Source organism: Drosophila albomicans, chromosome 2L (genome assembly GCF_009650485.2).
Source record: "Drosophila albomicans strain 15112-1751.03 chromosome 2L, ASM965048v2, whole genome shotgun sequence".
Lineage (NCBI taxonomy): Eukaryota > Metazoa > Arthropoda > Insecta > Diptera > Drosophilidae > Drosophila > Drosophila albomicans.
In genome coordinates, this window is record NC_047628.2 from 26,182,061 (window position 1) to 26,206,516 (window position 24,456).

The 24,456-nt window shown below is 36.5% G+C and overlaps 2 protein-coding genes and 1 non-coding gene across 3 annotated transcripts in view; 1 reads left to right on the forward strand and 2 right to left on the reverse strand.

Moving 5' to 3' along the window:
• Positions 1-24,456, reverse strand: part of LOC117563887 (semaphorin-1A) — a 217,539-nt gene that overhangs the window by 63,631 nt on the left and 129,452 nt on the right. Inside the window, 1 exon segment of the mRNA XM_034242445.2 lies at positions 17,730-17,826. Within this exon segment, the coding sequence (XP_034098336.1) occupies positions 17,730-17,826 (97 nt within the window).
• On the reverse strand, positions 81-716 carry LOC117563890 (glutathione S-transferase 1-1-like). The gene has a single exon (XM_034242451.2). The coding sequence runs from the start codon at positions 714-716 to the stop codon at positions 81-83; it is 636 nt and encodes a 211-aa protein (XP_034098342.1).
• On the forward strand, positions 11,545-11,616 carry Trnad-guc (transfer RNA aspartic acid (anticodon GUC)). Its single transcript has one exon. It is a non-coding gene; the product is annotated as a tRNA-Asp (tRNA).

Genomic DNA, 24,456 nt, shown 5'->3' on the forward strand with positions numbered 1-24,456 from the left:
AAGAGATAGTTGTTGGCACATTTTTTATTGTATGGTGAAAATTAAGACTAAAATAAATATTAAGCTGTAATTTTAAGAGATTATTGCTGTGGTTTCATAATGGCAATTGCTTGCAGCAGACTTTCCCAGTTCTCCGCCCAACCAGGCACAACTCTCTTTGCATTTGTATACCATTTATCTACATTAGGATATTCGCTGATCTTAAACTTCATAGTCTCGAATGTGGAGACAGTAGCCAGCAATGATATATCAGCAATAGTTAGAAGGTCACCAGCGGCATAAAGCTCATTTTCCAAGAAAGTGTTGAGGAAATCAAAAGCCGCCTCCACTTTCTTGTATTGCTCGGGATCAGCTGGCTGCTTAAAGCGAAATTGAGGCACATAATAGTCGGTGAAGGATTTCATCAAGACACTACAATCGAAATGCAATCGCTGATTGACCAACGCCTGCTGCTGAATTTCTTTGGGGTACAGGGAATCGTCTTTGCCGTACTTCTGCACCAGATAAACGAGAATAGCACGCGATTCCCATAGAACAAAACCATTGTCCACCAAAGTAGGAATGGTGTGTTGTGGATTGATCGCTAAGAACTCTGGTTTAAGAGTGTCACCAGCTGTGAGACTTATGCGCTTTAAGTTAAACTCAATGCCCAGAGCTTTGGCTGCCATAAGAACAGCTCGGCAAGGCGGCGAAGCATGTGCGTAGTACAAATCCATAATGTTTCACTTGGAAGTTAAGAGCGTCGACTAAGTTTAAGAGATAACCCTAGCGTCTTTTTATAGCAGGGGCTTGTCAAGCATTTTTGCTGGTCATCATTAGTTGCAACTCTCTTCGCATGTTGTGAAATTCATACTCTTAACATGTGTGAAGACAAAACTACGCCAGAGCGATAACAGAATTAAACATCACAACCAAGTTCATAATAAATAGTGAATGTAGTAATAATAATAATTCTACTCTCCTAATTTGTATAACATAACTAAATATATGCTATTATCGACATTACTCTTTAAAACGGACCAGCAGAACAAACACAACTAGAAGTGCACATTGTGCCCCAGTTGGGAAGACTGCTTAACGCACACAAACATACTAATGCAATGATATTTACGCACTTTGCCAGAAGAGCACAGCTAAACAGCAGCCCAAGGGCAGAGCAGTGCAGCGATAAAGATAAATGCAGGCAGGCAAAGAGAGTGTGTGGAATAAACCCTACAGCGAATGAACGGGTGAACGAGCGCCAGAGAGGTGAAAAAGAGTGAGAGGGAGGTGTGGAGTGCATGGTTCATATATAGAACGCATTTGGCGTAAAAACCGCGCTCATAAATATTTTACACACGGCAGGCAGCGGTGCATTGTAGTGGCTGTAGTTGTTGTTGTTGTTGTGCCTGCAAGCAGTGCAACGAGGCAACGATTATGTAGGATTTTCACTGCTTTGCACATGTTGTGTTGTTGTTGTTGTTGATGATGCTGTTAGTGATGCGCATTTAGCTGCATTGCAGTTGTTCAACTTTTGTAACTTAAACGCAATTCACGTATACGTAAAGAAGTTTACGTTAGTGACTACACACGTAAGCCAACTAAAGCAGAGTTGTCGATAGCTGCAATAGCATTAGAGTTTATAGACTGCATTTAATTGAATTTCATCCGCTCTTTTCCATATTTTATTTGGCGATGCAATTAATCCGTTTAGCTGGCGAGTGTTATGCAAATGCACTTTATGCATTCGAATAAAATGTGCAAAATATCGGGCGATTTATCCATGGTCCACAGAAAACCACGAATCATCGACAGACCGCAGATATTTGCAACATCAAATGCCTCGTTGCATTTCGATGGTCGAAGTGCTCACAGTATTTGCCTGATTTGCCTAGTTATCGCACACACACACACATACGAACACATTTTTGCAATCCTGTGAATTCAAGTATTTATGGATCTATTATGGGGAAATGGGCGTAATTCAAATTTTTAAATATTTAAATTGGAATGGCATTTCAAAAGCCAACTTTAACAATTTTTATAAAAATGAAGAAATGAATATACATAAATATATATTTTATTCCGACACATTTTGTGACCCATTCACATGATTTTGCCATAATTTTCAAATAATGTGAAGCAAGTCATCGTTTTCATTACTTTGTTTTCGCGTCTCGAAACATTTCTTGGACCCTTTTCATGTTTGAAATGTTTGCAAAGAGCAGCAAAACAAAAGCCACATGCACATAAATAACGGCATTGTGGTTGACGGGCTTTCAAAGACGTTAAAACTGCACGACAAAGGGCGAAGGGCAAAGGAGAGAGAGGAAGAGTGAGCAAGCGAAGTAAAGGCAATGAAAGATGCCATAAAATAGATTGAGGCAACCTTGCGGCATCCCAAAAACAAATAAAATACGCCGCCATTTTGTGGTTTGACCCACAAACAAAAAAAATAAAAGTATCAAGTAGACAAAACACAGCATTGAACAACAAAGAGAGTGAAAAGTGAAGAGAGGAGATAGAAGAGAGAAGCAACAGTCATAGCGAAACATGCAAATTGCTCTTACGACGCGTTGACGTCGCAAATCTAGTCACAGCCTCCCTCAAGGCGAATGAAGCGAAATCGAAAGAAGAAGAAGGAGAAGAGTAAGAAGAAGAAGAAGCACCCTCGCATATAGAATGACCTTGGAAATGTATCCAACGCGTTTTGCTCATCATTATCCCAACACAGAGTTATCTGCTTCTGCTTTTGCTTTTGCTTCGCGTGTGGCCAATAAAATGCGAAATTTATTATGCACTGCCATATTTATTACACTCTGCGTCTGTGTCTGTGCATGGCATCCAAATACGATGAATATAAATTATGCATTTTTTCTTCGCCCTCCAAATCTGATTAATTTTCATATTTTTTCATTTTTTTTCTCTGTTGTTGCTTTCGCTTTTGCTTCTGCCATTGTCACATCTTGACGAGAGCAAAAAAAATGGCACATTATGTGTGTATGTGTGTGTGTGTGTTTTTTCTTTCTTGGCAGAGAAATTTAAGCATCATTAGCGCCATTTGAATAATGTTGATAATTTATTTGTTATGCCACTTATAGATTATTTATTAGCCACAGGCCAATACAAAAAATAAGCACTGCATTATGTACTATATAAAATACATTTTTTAACAGCATGTTCAGCAATTTGTTTGTAATCTAAACTTAACAAATAATTGCATATTCGAGTTACAGAAAAAATGGCATGTCAATTACAATTTTCTTTGCCATATTTTACTGTAATTCGAGTGAAAGTTTCATTGGGAAAATGTATTTCAAATTCAGTAAAGAAAATCTCAGTAATATTGTAGAAGAACAAGTGTTGTATGTGTAACACACACACACACATATTCACTTTAAGCTCTCTCGGTTATTCTAACAACTCTCTCATCTCTCTCTTTCGGGATGTTAGTTTTGCTCTCTTTGTTATTCTCTGTACTTCCTAAAACAAAATTTGAGCGAAGTGGTCAATCTTGATTAGAAATGGAAAACTATCGATAGTGGCTGCCATCGATATTCGACGATAGTCCATTTTGAGCTATCGATAGTGTCAATAGTGTCATCAATTGACGCTCGACATACATATTTTGATTTGCTGCTTATATAATATTAAAAGTTTTTTATCGTTTGACCTTTTGAAATACTACCAGTACTCGGGCCACTATCGAAAGTGCCTGCATCTATCGATTGTGGGTCGATAGTATCGTCTATATTGTACTCCACCTCTAGTCTTGATCGATAAGCGAAATAAAACGGACGCTCGAGTTACGAAAAGACATTTAAAACACTCTTATTCAATCCTATGCCTCCTTCAATATATAATATTTTAAATTTGTGAAGCAAATCTTTCTGCTTTTTATTTCATTAATAATTCACATTGTTCTTTAAAATATTTCCCGCATTTTGAGCTTACTTTTCTTTTGGCCAATTATAAAAGCCACACAGATTAGCTTCGCTTCGCAAACTAAAGTTTTGTTGACCAAAATTTGAAAGTTGAAATCTTGCTCGCAATTCGATTAGCAAAAGTTTTTTTTTTTGCAAACAAAATAACTCCGAATGCAGTTGACAAACTCAGTGACAAATCTCGCTCTCCGAGTTGCTTGCCACTTGCCACAAAAGCCAAGTTGCAAGTTGTGTTTGCCTGCCATGAATTTCTCACCTATTTTTTTTTCGTTTGGTGCACGTGTTGCAATCGATTCGCTTGCAATTGAGATGGCAAATTGCGGCACTTTGCGAATGTGATTCATGGCAAACTGTGAGAAGCAAGCTGAAAGCTGAAAGCTGGCAGTCAATGCCAATCCCAATCCCGGTCTGAAACTCAACTCTGCCATTGCCAGTCAACTTTCAATGTCACACGTCATCAAACTTTGCGCTACTTTGGCAGCAGTTGCACACACAGGCTGAAAGCATTTCAGCCTCAGCATCCCAAACACCTCGCTTTCTCCTCTTCTTCTTCCTTCTTCGACTTGAAAAGAAATTGACTTTGGTCGGGCACATGCGATTTGACAGCCTTTGTTCGATTTGTTCCCTACTGAATTGTTCCCTTCCCCACTGCTTCCCTTTTCCTGCACTGCTTGCTCTTTCCACACGTTTGACGACCAACTCCAACTCCAACTCGAGCTCGAGGCGCTTGCCTCGGGCTGACATAACGGTAAATGGCTTTTCTGCATGGCCAAAAGCTATGCAAATCAAGCATAATTTTTGCCTCCATATGGCAACGCCTCATGTGCTTTGCCTCATGTGTTGCTCGGCAGCTGGACAAAGTAAAATGTGACTTGGCATTGACTCCTTTTGTTTCCCTAACTCTTCTCCCATCATTCTGTTTCTCCTTCGTGCCGTTGCAGTCAATGCACAAACATTATCAAGGCATTTCTGTCTTGCCTAGCTGACATATCCATTTCCCGTTCTTATTAGCAGCGATTAGTCAACAGTGTTGCCACCTTTTTTATTATCCCAAAGCTATTTTACTTAACTTTTCTTTTTAATCTTGAGTCCTATCTAGTAAAATCTCTAGGAATGTGATCAATAAATACACTCTTTGTAAATTGACTTTTGGATATTATTAAAAAAAATTAATTGTACTATTAGCCTTGCCACCTTTTTATTATTCCAGCTTTATAACATATACATTTCCCGTTCTTATTAGCAGCGATTAGTTAACAGAGTTGTCACCTATTCTATTACCCCAATGCAGTTTCACTTAATGTCCTTTCTTTTCAATCTTGTTCCCTATTTAGTAGAATCTTAAAGAATGTTTTTTTAATTTATATAGTTTTTGTACTATGACTTTTAAGTATTTGTTAGAAAGAGCAATTTTGTTATTAATGTTGCCACCTTTTTATTGTTCCAACTGTATATTTTTTTTTTATTTTCTATTAAATTTTAAATTCTAAATATCTAATTCATCAGTAGTAATTATTACATTTACTCTAAATATATTGGCCAACCAGTTTTAGGTAAAGTGTTGCCACTTAATTTAGTCCAGTGTCATTCTAAGTTACACTTCTACGACTTTTGCATAATAATACAAATTATTCCTCATCTAAAAACTTATGCATTTCATTTCGAGCAACAAATTGCAGGGTATCTGCTTGTCATGTCTGTCTGTCGCATTCTAGGGCAGTGTTACCACTTAATCTCTGTCCCTTTCTAACACAGCGTTGCCACTAAATTTACTACTTTGTCATTCTAAATTGCATTTCATTTGCTTTCTATAATAATATAAATTATTCATTAACTGAAAGTTTATGCATTTCATATACCAATTAACTCCAGGGTATCTCCCAGTCAGTCACATCACTCTCGTTCTAGAGCAGCGTTGCCACTTGCTTCCAACTGATGCATTCATTCGCCTAGCTGTCAGTGCCATTGGTCACCCTCTGAACCCGTCTCCCCCACCGAGTTGGAATGCTTCTGTTTTGGCATGCATCGAATTGACGGTTTGAATTTCATGTTATTGACCGACGTTTTTCTTTTGAGCCTTCCTCTGCTCTACCTCTGCTCTCTCCTCTCACGTATTTTGCCTTTGCTTTCTCATTCCATTTGTGATTCCCTCGTCAGCACTCAATGCAAGCAGAAAATGTCCAAACTGTCAAATGCCAAAAAGCAAAATGTGAATGCGAGGAGTTTCCAGCTTCAGCTTCAGCTTCAGCTAGAGTCTGGACAGAGAATGCAGCTCTGAGCTGGAGGTTGAGATGTGAACATTTGGCATTCGGCATCGGGCATCGGGCATCGCCAGCATGCTCCAAGCTCACCTCTGGCCATATGTGTCACCATCTCTCTCTCTCTCTCTCTCTCTCCCTCTCGACTGACCGCCGGCAACATGACAAAGCGAATTGCTTTTGCCTGGAGTCCAGTCCAGCATTCAGTTGCCTGTTACTCTCCTATTCCCATTCCTACTCCTATTCCTCCTCCCAATCCCATTCCTATTCCCATTCCTATTCCTAGTCCTCTTCCTAGTCCTATTCCCATTCCCATTCCCATTCCCTTTCCTATTCCTATTCCTATTCCTATTCCGATTCATAAGCATGATTAAAAGTCCAAGTACAGCGCACTCAGTGAGTCAATTACCCCAAACTCTTCTCTAAACTCACCTCTTTTCCTCCTCCTCTCTTTTGGCTACATAAAATATTAGCTACAGGTCACTCATTTCCAATTTGTCAGGCTTTGGTCGCATTTCCCCCCCAAAAAGAGAGCTTTTAGTCGCATCAAAGGCTGCTTTCCAGCTTCACCTCTGCTAGATTTCTGATTTCTCGTATCATTTGCAAAACGTTTGCATATTTTAAGCATCAAAATTCGGCACCAGTTAAGAGAGAGAGACCAAAAACTTGTCCCTTTTGCTCGTCGTCGTCTTCGTCGCAAATTCAATTTGCCTAATGAATGCAATATTAATTACTTATAACAATGAAGCTCTGATGATGCTCTTTTCTCCCCTTTTGTGCTATGCTAAGTAATGCCTCAAGCTGCTATTATTATTATTATTATTATTACCAAAAAGTTTTGCTGGCATTTGCATAAAACGACAAAGGAAATTTTGAGCCCAGCATGCGAATAATTCATCATCTCATGTCTCGGATGTGACTGCAAGCCACACTAATTAGTTTAACATGTTCAATCGACTTTTTCACCAAGAACATAACGAGTTTTCTTTGGCCAAACAAACAATGTGCATTTCATATATCGATTGACAAGTTGAAGAAAGCTGCATCCCCATTAAAGTGATTCAAAATTCTCTCTGACATTTTACGCTCTTGAGAGAGTAATTTAAGAGGAAGTGCATTGGAAAGAGAGGGACAGCTATAGTATCAGTAAAAAAGAAGACAACGATATCTAAAGAAAATGAGAACCTTGGATAGTAATTTTTTATCTAAATCAAATATGAAGTTATCTACAAAATCACAAATCATTACACACACATTATCATAAATTCCATTTCTTTAAGTCTTCACTAATGATATATCATATAAAAAGTATGACTATCTTGAGAGATTAATTTATGACATAGTGCACAGGAGAGAGCGAAACAACTATTATAGCACAGAAAGAAAGCTAAAGAAAATGAGAACCTTTGTTAGGAAATGGTTGATTATGGATAGAAATTATATACCTAAATCAATAATAACAAGTGAATCACAAATCAGCATTATAATAAATGTTATTGGCTCGCTTCTTCACTAAAGATATATCATATTAGAATAAGAAAAATGTAACTTTAATAAGTTAAAAATTTTTCTAAAGAAAAAGATAACAGCAGTTAAGAAAATTGAACTATAATTAGTTATAATTTATCTAAAGTAAAACTACCCTTTCGGTAGAAGTTGTAATCTTTCATTATACATCAGCCTATTATAATTAACAAAAGATATTATTGGAGTTCAAGAAAAAGAAAGAAGATTACTTCTTTGTTATTAGTGTTTGAAAATATCAGCTAAATTTCATAAAATCGTAACTTAAAAATCCTTTGACAAAGTAATTTCAATTCAACACTAATTTCTCCGCTGCAATTTGCAATATAATAGGATCAAAGCCATCTACACAAATTTGCTGTTGTGAAAAGAAGACAGCTATATGAGCTGCTAGAGATGACAGTAATTGTTAGCTAGAGATGGCAAAGTTATCGCATGACACAGAGTTGCCAAGGCAGCCATAGAAAATTGTATTGCACACATTGTGCTGCTTTTATATACAATATATATATATTATATATTACTATATACATGAACTGGCATTATCCAGAATGCTTTAAGAGGCCCCACTGACATCATTGATGCTCCATTGTGCTGACACTTTCGTCTAAAAATTGCCATCGTCCTCTCTCTCTCTCTCTCTTTCTGTCTTTCGCTTTCAGCTGTCGAGTGGCAAGGTATCAGAGAATGAATAAAGCTAAACAATGCCCAGTAGGCAATAGCGCATAGTGTGGCAACAATGGAAGCCTCTTCTTGCAACGCCTGCTATTGTTAGTCTAGATGGAGAAGAAGGAGGAAGAGGAGAAGAGGGGAAAGAGGAAGAGAAGCGGTAGCGTGTGGAAGGACATTTGTTTCACAATTCAATCTACAATCTGCAATCAAGACGAGAGCGAGCAAAAAAGCGAAAAAGAAAGAGAAAGAGGGAAAGAGAGAGGGAAAGAGAGGGAAGCAGAGAGTGTGCATTGCGTTGCAGATTAAAATCAGCCAAGGCCCGAGGAGAAAACTCAGCGAGTGAGGCGCCTTGATAAAATTCCACTAAAAATTCATTTTGGCTAGCCGCGAGTTCCATGAGGTATGCAACACACAGAGAGAAAGAGAGAGCGAGAAAGAGAGTGTGAGAGAGAGAGTCACATAAAAGCGCGTATAAATCGCTGCAAATTAGCTGGCGATTGTTGTGCACACACAGACACACACACACACATAAAGGCGAACGGAAATGAATTTGTGGCGCAAAAATGATTGTTGCACAGTTGCACAAAGGCAAGCGAAAGAGCGAACGAATGAAATGAAATGAAAATGAAATAAAAGATGGACGCAACAAAATCGAGCATACGACGTGTGTGCCACTTTCCCTGTGTCTCTGTGTGTGTGTGTGTAAACGAATTTGCGCCACGCCAAAGGAAAATTGCATGCAGCAAATTGAATTGCCCAAAACACTGCACAGTGGATCGCAAGAGGAAATTAAAAATATATTGCATACAAAGTGATATTTCCAATTTGAAGTGAATTTTATCGTGGTGAATTTTGAGTGCATCTGTTTTATACAGAGAGAAAAAATGTGGAACGAAAAGTAATTTGCGAATTTTGATTTTAAACTTTTTCGATCTTAACAAAAAAAGCAATCTTCAATCAAAATGTATATGACAAATTTGCATTTTAAGATTAAAAACTTATTCAAGAATGTTTTATTCTAAATTGGAAAGTAAATTGCAAATCCTAATTTAAGATTTTGTCGATCTTAAAAACAAAAAAAGAATTTTGAAATAAGATTTTTAGGTTGCAAAAATCTTCAATAAAGATTTTTATGCTAAATTTCAATTTTAAGATTAAAAAGATATTATTTGAAGATTAAAACGTTGCTTTAGGAATGTTTTACTCTAAATTAAAACGAAGATTGCAAATCTAGATAATAAAAATGTTTAATCGTGAAAAAAAAGAATTTTTTTTGGTCTCTTCATGTTTTGGAATTCCCTTCCTTTGAAATTAGAATCTACTTTTTTGAATGTTTTGTTTTAAGCAATCTAAACTTAAGATTGTTTGAATTTGTTTTAAGATTTACTTTCTTGGTTAAATTTTTAAGGCTTTTTCCATTTTTGCAAAAAGATTATAATATTGAATTTCAATGTAGGGCAATCTAGAGATTTTTTAGAATGTAGATCTTGATTAAAGGCTAAATATTCAAACAATTTTCATTCAAAATTGCATTCTTGATTTTAGCACGTTTTTTCTTTCAGTGTAGGTGAGTTATCTAGAGACTGTAAATGAATCAATATTGATCAATTTGGTGCCACTGTGCAGCAGGCTCGTTGCACACTGAAAAAGACGTTAAAAGCCAAAAAGATAGGCCGACATATGCCAGAGAGTGAAAGAGAGAGGGAGAAGAGGGAGACAGAGAGAGAGAGTGACTAACGTTGAAATGGTTTTTTTCGTTTAGCCATTTTATTTCCGCCTTTGTCGCCATTCATTCGATTGCTAACTGAGAGAGGGAGAGAGGGGAAAGGGGGAACGACAACAGCTGGCGGCACATTGCGGCAGACACACACAACACACACACATAGAATATGTCGACTTAATGTGTTAACCCAATTTCCATGTGGCAAAGCCCTCGAAAATAGATCAGATAAAGACAAACGACGAAATCCGTGAATAACAAATTTAACGCTGAATTACGATTACGATTACGATTACGACTCGATAGCGATTATTTGCCAGCCAGTCGAGTTAGTCGAGTGGCTTCCAGGTCGAAGTCAAGTGGCAGGAAAATGAGAAAATCTTTTTCCTTTTTCTATTTTTGGACAGGAAAAAGCCTTCTTCAACTGATTTGCATAAATGAGTGAGACGGGAAATGAAGGATTAAAGCGACTACTGCAAATGCTGATGACAACGACAAGGACAACGATGATACTTAGCACTGAGACGTTTACGTTGACGTCGACAATTAGATTGCATTTCCTTGCCCGAAAAACTTTTGCCATTCCAACTGGAGTTTGACATTGCGCAGCAGAAGTTTTGCCCATAATTAAAAAGTGCAGTTCTAGCTATAATATCAAAATGAGCTCGTTATGTTTGTCACTCAATTTATATTTGATATTTCAACAGTTTGCGACGACTCAATTACTCTCCGTGTGGTTTGTAAGAGAAAATATTGCTAAGCAATTGAAAGTAATGTTGATATCAATTCTGAATCGCAATACATTCCAATTAGAATTTAATTCACATACAATTCCAGATGACCATGAACGCTAGGTGGCGCGAGCTCGGCATCAATAACTATGTATAAAAATAGTGGAAATAGTGACAAATAATGCAATGTTTTTTCTTTAGTGATAATATTGAAAAAATAAGAATTGCATATTGTGACGAATTTTATGAGATGCTAAGCGAAATTATTAATTAGCAGCACAATGCATTGTGCAATGTGAGTAGCCGAAAATATTCTAGTTAGAATCTATCCACACACAATGCTAACTGAATATAGACGCTAGATGGCGCTAGTGCAGCATCAATAGCTACAAATGCAGTGGAAATGGTAGAAATTAATGGAATGTTTGTTCTAATGTGATAAAAAAAATTAATAAAAGAATTCATTGCTTGTTCTATAGTGATGAAAAATTAATAATGCATAAAAATATTTAACAAAAATAAAAAGTTATCCGTAGCACATTCGAAGAATTAGAACTAAGCAAAATGAATTTACATTTTGGATTAGCACCATAATGTGAACCATCGAAAAAAGTTAAAAATAAATGAATTCATTCTAATTTCAGCTTAGAAATATTCTTTGCGTGATATGCGAGCTATATTTAGAAGTTTGCTTTTAGTCGAGGCGATGATCAACATCCTCGATAGTATAGTGGTTAGTATCCCCGCCTGTCACGCGGGAGACCGGGGTTCAATTCCCCGTCGGGGAGAGATGTTCAAATCTTTTTTTCACACTTTTTTAAAATTTGTAAATACTAATACTAATACTAAATACTTTTTTTTAATTTATGAAATAGTTTTATTCAATATAAACTCAATTTCAAATTTGTAGATAGCAAAATATATTACTTCATACTTAGCATTGCTTTTTAGTTACTTTAAATTTACATTTAAATTTCTTTGTATTAACTTTACTAAAATTTGTGAATTTGCCAAAGTTTCTCCTTTTAAATTTGCATTTTGAACATCTAAAGATTTCTTACTTAACTCTTTCCACTTGTGCTGCGTATTCAATCAATTTGGGCATGATTAAATTGGACTCAATGTACAAATAGAAATGTGTGGGAGATGGCAAAAACCTGATTACCTGCACAAATTTGTGGCCTGTTTTCTCAGCCATTCTGCTTTTGAGAACATTGCTCCCTATCGCGTTAGCTGCTGTTTTTGGCAACTTAACAAATTCACTTTGACTTTGCATAGCGAGAGCAGAGAAAGAGTGAATGCTGCTGCTGCCTGGGTTACCTGACAGACTCGAGTGTGTGTGTGTGTGTGAATGTGAATATGTTAAAGGTAGGGCAACTTATTCGTTCGTTTGCTTATTTTGCTTTTCTTTTACTTTCCGTTTTCCCATCATTTCATTTCTACTGTTGCTGTTGCTCTGTTTTTTTGTTGCTGTTGCTTTTGCTTTTGCCTCTACACTCTCTTTTCCCCGCTGCTCTCTCTGTTGCCAACATTGTTCATGACGTTTCACATGCAAAACGCGTGTCACATTCGCATTTCCGCCCTGTCATGCTAGTTTAGTAGGGTGTGCTGTCCTGCTCCCACCCATACGCATACGTATGTGAGTAGGTGAGTGTGCAACCCTCGCTTTTTGGCTTTGCCCCCCCGCTCTTGTGTTGCCTGCCTGCCTCTTTGGTTACTTTGACGCTCTTTCTCTCAGAGTTCGCCTAAGTGGACCTGTGTGCGTGCACGTATGCGTGCCTGTGTGTGTGTGTGTTTGCGTATAGTTGGGTCTCCTTTCGGAATGTGTAACTTGTTAAAAATCCATTAATCACGTAAGTGGCAACTCTGGCAAACGACAAAGCCAGCATACAAATGCGTTCATGCGTGCAAAAACTCAGCTAGCAAAAAGCCGACAAGCTCTCCCCCCACACACTCTTCCTCTCTTGCTCACCCTCACTCCCTCTCTTCACACACACACTCGCTGCTGCTGCTGCTGCTTTGCTCACCAATACTAGTACAACACTAATTTGTATGCGTGTGTTTGGCGCTCACTTAATTTTTTCTGGTTTGCTTGCGTTTCTGTTGTGTTTGCATTTTGCTGGCTCATTATGCTCCTCCCCCCCTCACCCACACTCTTGCTCTCTCCCGCTCTCTCTCTCTCTCTCTTTATGGCATCACTCACACATTACACTGCCTCGCTACACACTTCGTTCATTACGTTTATCCAACGAAATAAGCAAGCCGGAAATTATGCATGTAATTAAATTTACAACAACAAGTAAATGCGAGGGAAATGGCAAAAAGAAAATCATAAATGTTTTAGTTGGCTGTCGTAAATTGCATTCTCGTTGTTTTTTTTTTGCTTTTGCTGTTGCTCGACAAGCGTTCAAGGAGTAAACATTAAACATTCGAGAGACACACAAAAAAAGAAGAGAAATGTCGTAAATGAATTATGTGTGAACAAAAAGCGTAGCAAACACTGCAAAAGCAAATCCCGTTAGACAGTGGCTGCATTTTAAATGTCAAATGCGCTTTTCTCGCGCTTTTCCTTTTCTGCCTAATTCATTAAACAGCAAAAAACAATCGAGTAGAAGGAAAATAATAGATGAGAAAAGTGGCAACTGAACGATTATTTCAAAGTAAATTAAATGTAAATTGAAGATTATAATAAAGAAAAGATTCTTAAAAATGTTTATATATTTTTTTATTATTATTATTTTCACCTTACATTCAACTAGCTTTGAAATAATTGTTCTGTCGTTCTTGGGTATTGATTGGATTAAAACTTTTCCCTTTGTAAAATCTAAGAACTGTCTTTATATATTAATGCTTCAGTATTTATCATCAATTTCATTTAAATCCTTTTATAATAGTTTAACATAATTGCAACAAAATTTAAATTTATAGAATAGAATAATCGCCATCTCTTTTATATAAAATTTTTTTAAACGTGTTTTTAATAATCTATTCTAATCCATAATCTATAATATCATTCAAAGCAAACATTGCTATACTCAAGTAACTTTTTGAGCAAACAAAATAATTTGAAAAATCAAGCAAAAACTGTGGCAAATTAAATTTCATTGGCAAGAAATCAAGTTGAATTTTAAAATATATATTTTTTCTCACTCAAATTATTAATTGTGTTTGCAGTATTTTGTGCTCTTAATTTGCGAAAATGGAATTATTATTTGTATTAAGAGCAGCTCGCCACAAGCTGTGGCTTAGTTATGTTTGGTGTGATACTTTTTAGTTTGTGAGGCGAGTCGAGAGTTGAGAAGGAGAAAGGGGTAAAGGGGGGAAAAGGGGCAATGGGAAATATTAAATGCAACGATGGCACAAAACCGCACTAATTGCGAAAACCAAACCAAACATTTTCCCTCAGCGCCTTTGAAAATTCATTTTGTGCTACATTTCCAAAAATGCAACGAGTGTGCGTGTACATACGTGCGTGAGTGTATGTAAGTGTGTGTGGCCTGAGCGAAAGCCGCAACAAACACAAAGCAAAGAGAGAGAGCAAGAGAAGAGAGCGAGAGAGTGAGAGAGGCAGAGTTGTACATAGTCGAAGTGGACTGCCAACTCGTGTTAATATTAAATTACCAAAAACTATTTGCAATTTTTGAAAGTTTTGCACTGTCTGCTGGGTCTGTGATGGAGGGGAGAGAGGAGAGAAAGAGAGAGAGAGAGAGAGAAGAAGTGTGTGGCGACGTCTTGTCTTACAAGCTGCACGCATTCCTTTGGCACAAATTCCTAGGGTTCTTTTGCCAAGCACAGACACAAGAACAAGACGAAAGATAGAAGAAGAAGAGAAGAGGCAGAGTAGAAAAGCGAGACACACACAAGTTTATTATGTCTGGTGCTGGGCAAGCGAGCCGGAAAGTATGCAACATTTTAATATGTGTGTCAGCTGGCGCACATTTGCATGTGTGTGTGTGTGTGTGGAGAGTGGAGAGAGTGGGGAGAGAGTGGAGACTGAAAAGTCTACTCCCCTAGTCAGTCGGGTTTTCCATTGTCTATGTCTGCATATAATAAACCTGGCAACAACATTCGCAGCAAGCATCTTTTGCGGTTTTTTGTGCCCAACGACAGAATTTACAATACGCTCCTACACTTTGTCAGCTATCCCTTTCCCCCTCTTCCCTCTTTTAACCTCCCCCTCCTCCCTGTTCTTTACTTTTGTCTTGTTGCTGCTGCTTCTTGTGGCAACCCTTTAAGTTTACCACTTGAGGCTCAGCCCGGCTTCAAACTTTAGCAGCCCCATTTTCTTCTCGCTTTCATCCCCCCTTTCACTCACTGCCTCTCTCCCTCTCTCTCTCACTCTGTCAACCTTTCATATCTTGGGGGCACCTGCTGCAAAGTTTTCGTTCAACGTTTTTCTTGTTTTTCTTTTGCCAGCACTGCAAAATCAAAGTTACCACACGCACACGTTAGCTTCTGGCTCTGACTACGAGGAGACCCCTTACTCCCCCCTTCACCCCCTTACTCCATGTTGAGTTGCTGTCTGGCCTTGCGAACTTTTCATATACTTAAATTAAATACAATGTGTGCGAAAAGTAAATTGAAGTTTGCTTTATGTGGATTTTGCACTCTTCTACGCCTTCGTCTTCGCTGCATTTTCGGAGTTTCATTTAAAACATGTTAAACAAATGCTGACGACGAAGCTTACACACACACACACAAACACATTACCTACATATATACGCCCAAAAAAGTTGACATTACGAAGTTACCTGAGATGTAGAAAGAGAGAGAGAGAGAGAGAGCGAGAGGCAGGTTAACTTGTTAAAGGCTTCAACTTTGAACTTTCAACTGTTGCCTGCCTGTCAAGACTTTCTGCTTTCTGCTTTCCATTCACTCCTTCGGTGTGATTGCAACGCGCAGCTTAATGCCAAATTCAGAAAATTCTTACGCATAAAATCCTTATATGGGAACGCAAAACTTTTTCGGAATGGTGTTCAAGGTTTCCTGGTTACCTATTAAGTCTACGTAATGACTTCTTTCCCTCCCTCTCTTTCTCTACAATGTTTCTCCAAGCAAATCGCAGTTGCTCAAAAAACTGAAGACGCCTTTTGCTTATGTGGTTTGTCACATAGGAAAATATGTTAAGCAGCCCTTAATTTCATTAGAATAAACTAAGGCACCTGCTAAGTAAGCGTATCCATTTGTGGTTATCAAAAGGTTCTTTGTTACTTAGAGTTCGTTTTGAAGTGAGGCGAGGTTGATTCCTCACCTATTAAAATTCTTCTTTCAACTTCTTTAAGTATTCATATTAATTGCTTACTAAGTATTCAAATGAATTGAAAGAGAATCATTGGACAACTTCATGTGAGAAAGGGAAGTAATTCAGCATAAAAATTTTGATTCTATGGAGATTGAGAAATATTCTTTTATGAGTTGAAAAGATCCTCTTAGAATATTTACTAATGATTCTCTCAAATTAATCTTAAGTAAAACGAGTGTAAAAAACTAAGGACATTCCTTAATATTTTCTTCAAGAGTTCAAGAGATCTTCTTAAAACGAGTTAAAAAAAAAAAACAAATGAAAATTTGTTTAAAATATTTTTTAAGAGTTAAGAGATCTTCATAGGATATTTGCTAAAGATTATTTGAAGGGATGACTGGCAAAAATGCTCTACTGAACCCTTTGTGAGTGGGATGGCTGAGTAGGACAACATATCTCGGATACTGACGATCCTTTTTGGGGGTTTTGTTCCTTGTTTTACGGGTTCTTGTGGTCTGGAGACAAAAAGCAAAACCCATAGTATGAGGGATGAGGGATCAATAAATTTTCTTAGTTTTTTAACACACATTTTGAGGCAATTGTTTCGTCTATAAACTATTACAATATAATAATAATGTAAACTATGATATCGCCTTTATCACCAGAAACTTCTACATTCATAAAATCTATTATTTATTTATTAAAAGGTTAGTTATAATTAAAATTAATACTAACACTATTGGTAAAGCAATGGCAGCGAAGGCATTCAGCTTAACATTCATAAAATATTTTGATTAATTTTTCAGCAAATATCTAAAGTGGAATATTTTTTAGCTATATAAATTCCCATATTTCCTTCCAATATCCTCAACTTTTTCAACTATTATTTTAAGATTAATCACCAAGTTTGCTCAACTTTTTCAACTTTACCTTTTAGATTAATCAACAAGTTTGCTTCCTCAACTATAACTTTTACAATACGAAACAAGTTTGTTTTATCTTTGAGCAATAAATATTTCTCTTTCTATGAAAAGTGACCAAATTTTCCATACCTTTTATTGATCTCCTAAAACTATAATCTTCACATTGCCGCCTTCCAATTGCTCCCTTCAAATTTAATACTAATTGTTCCACTTCTAAACCTTAAACCGTTTTATTTGTTCAACAATTTACAAACAAACTGCCCGTAGCATAGAAAAAAATTCAAGTTTTAAGACAGCCACCATGGCGTATGAGCAATGCAATTATAAAAACAAAACTTTAATCAGAGTCTAAACCACTTTCTATAAAGGCATAAAACTCATAAAGTGCAGCGCCAGAGTAAACTTTGACTCATATTCGCGGCGCCTTCTGTGAAGAACAACACAAAAAAAATGGGGCAGCGGAAAACAGAGAACTTTCCTTTTGGGTCCTTTGCCGACGCCCTCTCGACATGAAACAAAGGCGTCGCAGGAAGCAACAACAAAGCGGAATTAAAAGTGAAAAAGTAGGCGGCCAGTTTTGCAGGCCAAAAGGCTTCTTGAGAGTCCGCAGCTCAGACGCAGCGCTTGCGATTTGGGTTGAGTGGAGCAGCCAAAGAGGGAGAGAGAGGGGGGAAGGGGAAGACACACCCCTGGTTGCAAGGCGTTTCCAGTTGCAAAAGACAAAAAGTAAACTCACCTGGCACCGATGAGCAGGCTGTTGCCATCCTTGGTGACGAGCTTGAAGTGATCCACGACACTCTCGTTGCCCAGAAATTTCAGTATATCATCGGGACCTGCAAAGAGACGAAAGTGCAAATTATTAAAAGCTTGTAACAAGTAAGAAATGTACAGTCGAGTGTGCTCGACTGTGAGATACCCGCTACCCATTTTGAATAAAATGAATATGTTTTGCGGTATTATTCTCAAAATATACCGAATATACTGCAAAAATATTTAAAATATACCAAATGGTATATTTAGTATATCGAAATAGTACCGCATTCAAAATATACCAAATGGTATATTTGGTATATCGATATAGTACCGCATTCAAAATATACCATAGATGACCCAATTTACCAGATTGTTAGCCAAAGCAACTCAGATCCCCAGTAAAAAGGCGTTTTTGGCCATACAAAAGTATTTTTTTAATAACTCCGACAATTTTTTTCTGATCGCAACCAAATTTTCAGGAATCATAACTACTATAGTTATTATTGTATATACTAACTCTAGCTTTAAAATTACGCTTGTTATTCGATGTATTTTGATTTGCGTGGGCGGAAGTGGGCGTGGCAAAAATTTGAAAGAAACTTGATCTGCGTGCAAACATAACAAATGCTGTCGAAAAAAAATTATAGCTCTATCTCTTATAGTCTCTGAGATCCAGTGTTTCATACGGACGGACGGACAGACACACAGACGGACAGACACACAGACGGACAGACGGACATGGCTAGATCGTCTCGGCTGTTGACGTTGATCAAGAATATATATACTTCATAGGGTCGGAGATGCCTCCTTCTACCTGTTGCATACATTTCCTGTCGGCACAAAGTTATAATACCCTTCTACCCTATGGGTAGCGGGTATAAAAAGTACTGAGAGTTGGAAGGGGAACATTTCGAAAGGGGGGGGCGACGACAAGTAAATGCCTAATTAGGCAATTAGGCGGCGTTAAAGGCGACAAAAAAAGCAGCTGCAAAAAAACAGAACACAAAATGAAAAACGAAATGCTAAAGAGCTGAAAATGGCGCAGAGCAGGAAAACAATGCAGCTGCCTGGCAGTTTCCTGACGAGTTGAAGTCGAGGGTTGAGAGTTGAGAGTTTGCCTCCCAGAGTCCTGTTCCTGATATGCAAATGCGGGCGAGTTGCACAAAGGATTGCCCGTTTAGCAGCGAGGAAAAACCACAACAACAAGAACAACATCAGCAGCAACGAGAAGAAGAACTCGCAAAGTTTTTATCATTTGTTTACTTTAGCCAAGAGAGAATCGCATTTGAGTTTTTTAGCGTCTGGGAAAACGCAACCAACCGCTGATAGTTGTCAAGCTGTCACAAGCTGAGCCACTCTCTGATAAACTAACTCACAAAGGGTGAAAGCGAGGGGGAAGACCCGAAGCAAGGGGAAAGCGACTTAACAACAAGTGCTGCTCTGCTTAAATCTCCCTGGGAGTTGTCGGTAATTATACTTATGCCAAGGTGTTTGTTTGTCCAAGGGATACTCATTACTAAAATAATGGCATTTTGCATTCTGCGACAACCACAACGAATGCTTTTAGTCTAACCAAGGTTTTCGCTTTCCCTTCCAGGTTCTACTTTTAAGGTTCTATTTGTGCTTTTCTTGCCACAACATCTTTCCTACAGATATCTTTAACCTTTTTCCCCAAACTGAAACTGTTTTCCCTTTTTTTAGTTAATCTAAATTAGTTCTGCCTTTCTTTCGGTTGACCAAGTAAATACTTTTAATTATGAAAATTTCTGAGGAAACCTTTGTTCAAGTAAATTCTTTTAATTATTAAAATTTCTTATGGAAGCCTTTTCTCTTAATTATTGAAATTTCTTGGGGAACTTTTTTCCCTCTTCTATTCTAAGGATATCTTAATTAATTTTTGCATTTCAAAGAATGTTTTCTTACAGGTAAACCAATATTGAGTTTTCCGGGAAGGTTCTTTAAATTAAAAAGATAAATATAATGCATTGGAAATATATTTTTAACTCTCCATGAATTTTTTGGTATGAAGTTTTTAAATCAAATAAATGTATAAACTAAAGTGGAAATATTAATGGATTTTTTGGTTTTCTGTTCGTGAAATAAAATAAATAAATATACCAAATTGAAAATATTATATTAATTGATATTTTTTGTTGTATTTTGTCTTTAAATTAGATATATAAATGTATTACAAAGAAGATATATTTGGAATTCATATTAAATATTCATTCTTAAATATTGTGCTACAAACATTTCAGGGAAACTTGCTCCTTTTTTTCTGAAAATATTTGATTCTAAAATTTCTGAGATATTTTTCCAATAAAGTAATCTTAAACTTTTCTAGCTGTTCTTTAAATAATATTATTCAATATATCACAATTGAAATAAGAATAATGTTGGTATTTAAATTCCTTTATATGTTTAAAGCAACAAATTTTATTTTCCTTTGCTAAATAAGTATATTTTTTGTATCTGAATTCATACTACATCCATTTGTTTCTTTGCGAAATAATTATATTATTATTATTATTTTCCTTGATATGTTAAATACTTGACATATTTTTTTGTGCTAAATAAGTATATTTTTGGTATTTGAATTCCTTGATACATAAAATACTACATCTTTTTGATTCTTTGCTAAATAACTATAATTTTGGTATTTAATTTGCTTAAAATATGTTTCTTTGCTAAATAAATATTTTTTGTTATTAAATTCCCTTGATATGTTAAATACTACATATATTTGTTTCTTTGCCAAATAAGTATATTTTTAGTATTTCATTTACTTGACTTGTTAAACACTACAAATTTATAGTTTTTCTTTGCTTACATTACTTTGAAATATTATTTCTGCTTCTTTCTTTTAATTTTCTTCTTCCCCCTTTCTTTTTTCAACATTTGCTTGACAACATCGCGAAAAGTTTTAGCATTAGTGCAAGTGAATTTCTTGGATATACACAAAGATTTCTTTCTTAACCATTTGCTTGGTTTATTTTATCAACTCGAAAAGTCTTTAGCTGCTGCTTTTATTCTCTTATTCTTTGCTTTCATCCTGTTTCTCAGACAATAACCCTTAGAGAGAGAGAGAGAGAGAGAAACCCGCATCGCAGTGTTGTGGAATCATTACGGATAAAGTAACACGCCCTTTGTCAGTCCCCTCATTTGATCAATGATGTCGCAGCGAACTTTTTTAACCCAGCTTTTAACTTTGACTGCAAGCGGTCAACCACAAAGAGCGAAAAAGTTTTTAGCGTTCCTTTTTTGCCAGTGTGTGTGTGTGTTAATGCCTGAACCTTTCACAGCGATATATGCGCTTTTTTTTGGTGAGGATTAAGGAGAGAGGGGGAAAGGGTTACATGGTCAGCTAGATGCAACCTGGTTAAAGAAAAAGAGAGATGGAGCTCGTTCCCTTTTCACACTTTTCATTTCAATGAATGCGCCGAAAACGAAAAAGAGAACAACAAACGAAAAACAGAAAAACAAACTTGAAATTAATGGGCGGAAAAAAAGCTTTTATTCAGCGAGCTTTTCAAATAGGACAGGCCTTTTGTTTGCATGACGTTTAACGTGACACGTGGGACGACGTGTGCACAACTGTCTGCCCGATAAGCAGAGGGAGAGAGAGAGAGGGAGGGAATGAAAGAGAGGGTCAGAGAGTTGCTCAAAAGTACAGCGAAACTTTCAACACACACACACACACACACACATGCAGTGGAGATAAAGCGACATTTTTAATTTGGTGCTTTAATTAAAAGCAAAAAAGCTTTGTAACAAAAAGCGAGCAACGGGAAGTTGCGACAACAACAAAAACGAGACAGCTGCAATCGTAATGAAACATGCAAAAAACACCGACACACACACAGGTGGGAATACAAATTGGGAGATGGGAAGTAAGAGGAAATCTAGATAATGCTGGGATTACTAACGAAATCAGCTTGTGGAATTGCAGCCACAAATATGAGCAGCACTCGAGTGTTTACATATGGAATTGATATTTTTTTGGGAGAGCAAAAGGAGCAAGAAAAATTAATGGGGGAATGTGAAAATGTGCTTGGAATTGACCCAGACTAAAGGAAAGCTCTTTAGCTAATGGAAGAGAAATTAGAAAGTTTGAAAGTAAAAACTGGGCACAGAATTGTGAAGACGTTAGAAGAAAAACATTGTAATGTTTAATAAATAAGAAATAAAAGCTAGGCACAGAATAGTAAAGAAGTTCGAAGAACAAAATTATAATAATGTTTAATAAAAAAAAATATAAAATTTAATAATGTATATGTATAACGTTAAATGTAACAATACAATGTAAAATATAATAATGTAATTTTTTAATGTAAAATGTAACGCAAAATATGGTTAAAATGTTAATAATGAAAGTGAAATTGTAAAAATGTAGAAAAAATACTGAAAAATGCATTACAGATTGTATATAATACTTCAGTTTAAAAGAAATACTCCAAGAAATATCTTAAAAAGATACTGAAGTAATTACTTTACTACAAAATTTAATAAAAGAATAAACTTGTGGCATATTTCTGTAGCCATGGCAAAAACGTCTAATTTAATCGGATCTTAATTGCTCTGGCTGGCAATCTGGTATATTTTGCACTTTATGGTATATTTTGAATGTAGTATATAAAATATACTAAATTCAGGTTTTGATAAGCAATGTGGTATATTTTTACTCGATGGTATGTTTTGAATGCACTAGATCAATATACCAAATATAGAACTCGGTATATTTTTAGTATTCTAGCGGTTTATTAATTTGGTATATTTTTAAATTAATACCGCACTGTTCTGGTCTTATTCAAAATGGGTAGCGGGTATCTCACAGTCGAGCACACACGACTGTAGCTTTCTTACTTGTTTTATAAATGAACTAAAAAATAAATACTTTAATTCTTTTCAATTTTAATTTATAATTTCTTCTCATAAAATACTCAGCATGGCAAAAAACGTCTAATTTAATCAGATTTTAATTGCTTTGGCTGACAATCTGGTATATTTTGTACTCTATGGTATATTTTGAATGTAGTACTTACTATATCAATATACTAAATTCAGATTTTGATAAGATTTTGAAATGAATGCACTAGATCAATATACCAAATGTAGAACTCGGTATATTTTTTAGTATTTTTATGGTTTATTAATTTGGTATATTTCTAAATTAATACCGCACTGTTGAACAACCTCGACTGTTGCTTTCTTACTTGTTTTATAAATTAAGTGAAAAATACATACTTTAAAAATAAATTTATTTTTTCCAATTTTAATTTATAGTTTACTTTCATAAAATACTCAATTCTAGTTTCTAAATTTCATTTTAAGTAAAATACTGAAAAATGATTTTTATTTTAGAAAAATATTTCTATGAAATAGAAAACTTGAAATAAATATTCAGTAATTTGTTAGGCAAATAAAATGCTGTGTGGTATTTTATGCCATGTAAAGTTTATTTTTCTAGAGCACTGTTGCTGAACAAGTTTCAGTTGGTTTGCTATTAAAATTCAATCATTTGATAACTATTTAAGTAAACACACACTTTTTGTGACCACTCTCTGTCTCTCTCTCTCTCTAGCTATCTCTTTTGCTCTGACTATATTCTCTCTCTCAAAACTTTGTGTGTAGGCCACGCTGCAGCTAACTTATGTTTAATGCCACCGCGGGCCTTTTGACCGACCCCGGCAAACTATGTAAGCCCACAAATTGTAAGCTAATATTTGTTTTACCTACATCTACAACACGACAATGCACACACACATAGAGAAGGACTCTGCTGGGCAGTAGCAAACAGCCAAAAATTTCCACAACCCAAAATCTAATATTTACCTTGACTTTCAAAATGTATGCGAGACGGCAAAGTAAACTGCAACTCGACACGTTCCCATCCCGAGGCAGCAGCATTGGGAGCAGGAGTTGTTCCCCAACTCGCCCCATGTTGTATGCCCCCAACCTCGCTTTCATAAAGCAAGCACTATGTATATATGTATATAGTATGCTATATGTATTTGAACAAAGGCGCAGCAGACCGTACTGAATCCGCCAGACGATTCACAAAAGCAGCGGAGCGGATTCCGAAACGCAAAAAAAGGAAAAAAAGGGAACAGAAAGGAGGACAAAAAAAGAACCGTTGTAAAGAATATAACCCGACGAGAGAGAGTCTATCACTTTAATCAACTGACTGTCGGACCTCTTTCTCTCTGTCTGCTTCTCCAAATTATGCAAATTCAACGAAAATAACGTAAATTCTGGCATTCGAAATCTACAAATGCCGGACAGCGTTCGCTCTTCCTCGCTTCCTCTCCTCCTCTTCTTCCTCTCAAGGATTTTACACTGCGGTGACAACGTGTCCATGTTTGACTTTGTTCGCAGTTCAAGGAACGTGACAACGCAAGCATCGAGCGACTTATGATGGACCAGAGGAATTTCCATAGCTGTTGTCCTGCTTAAGCACAAATTACCGACTCTCTCTCTCTCTTTATATGAAAGCTGATTATTAAATATTTCTTAATGAATTTCACAAATATTCTCGACATATTTTTTGCACTCGCAACCGCAACATTTGCAAGCGGAAGAGGAAATATTTACCCAACAAAAGGAATGAGTGACCAAGCACAACATAAATAAGGTGGACACTCGAAGGAGTTTGCAACCTGTCTGCCACACCTTTAAGAGGCTGATAAGCGAGAGAGGGAGGATGGAAGCAG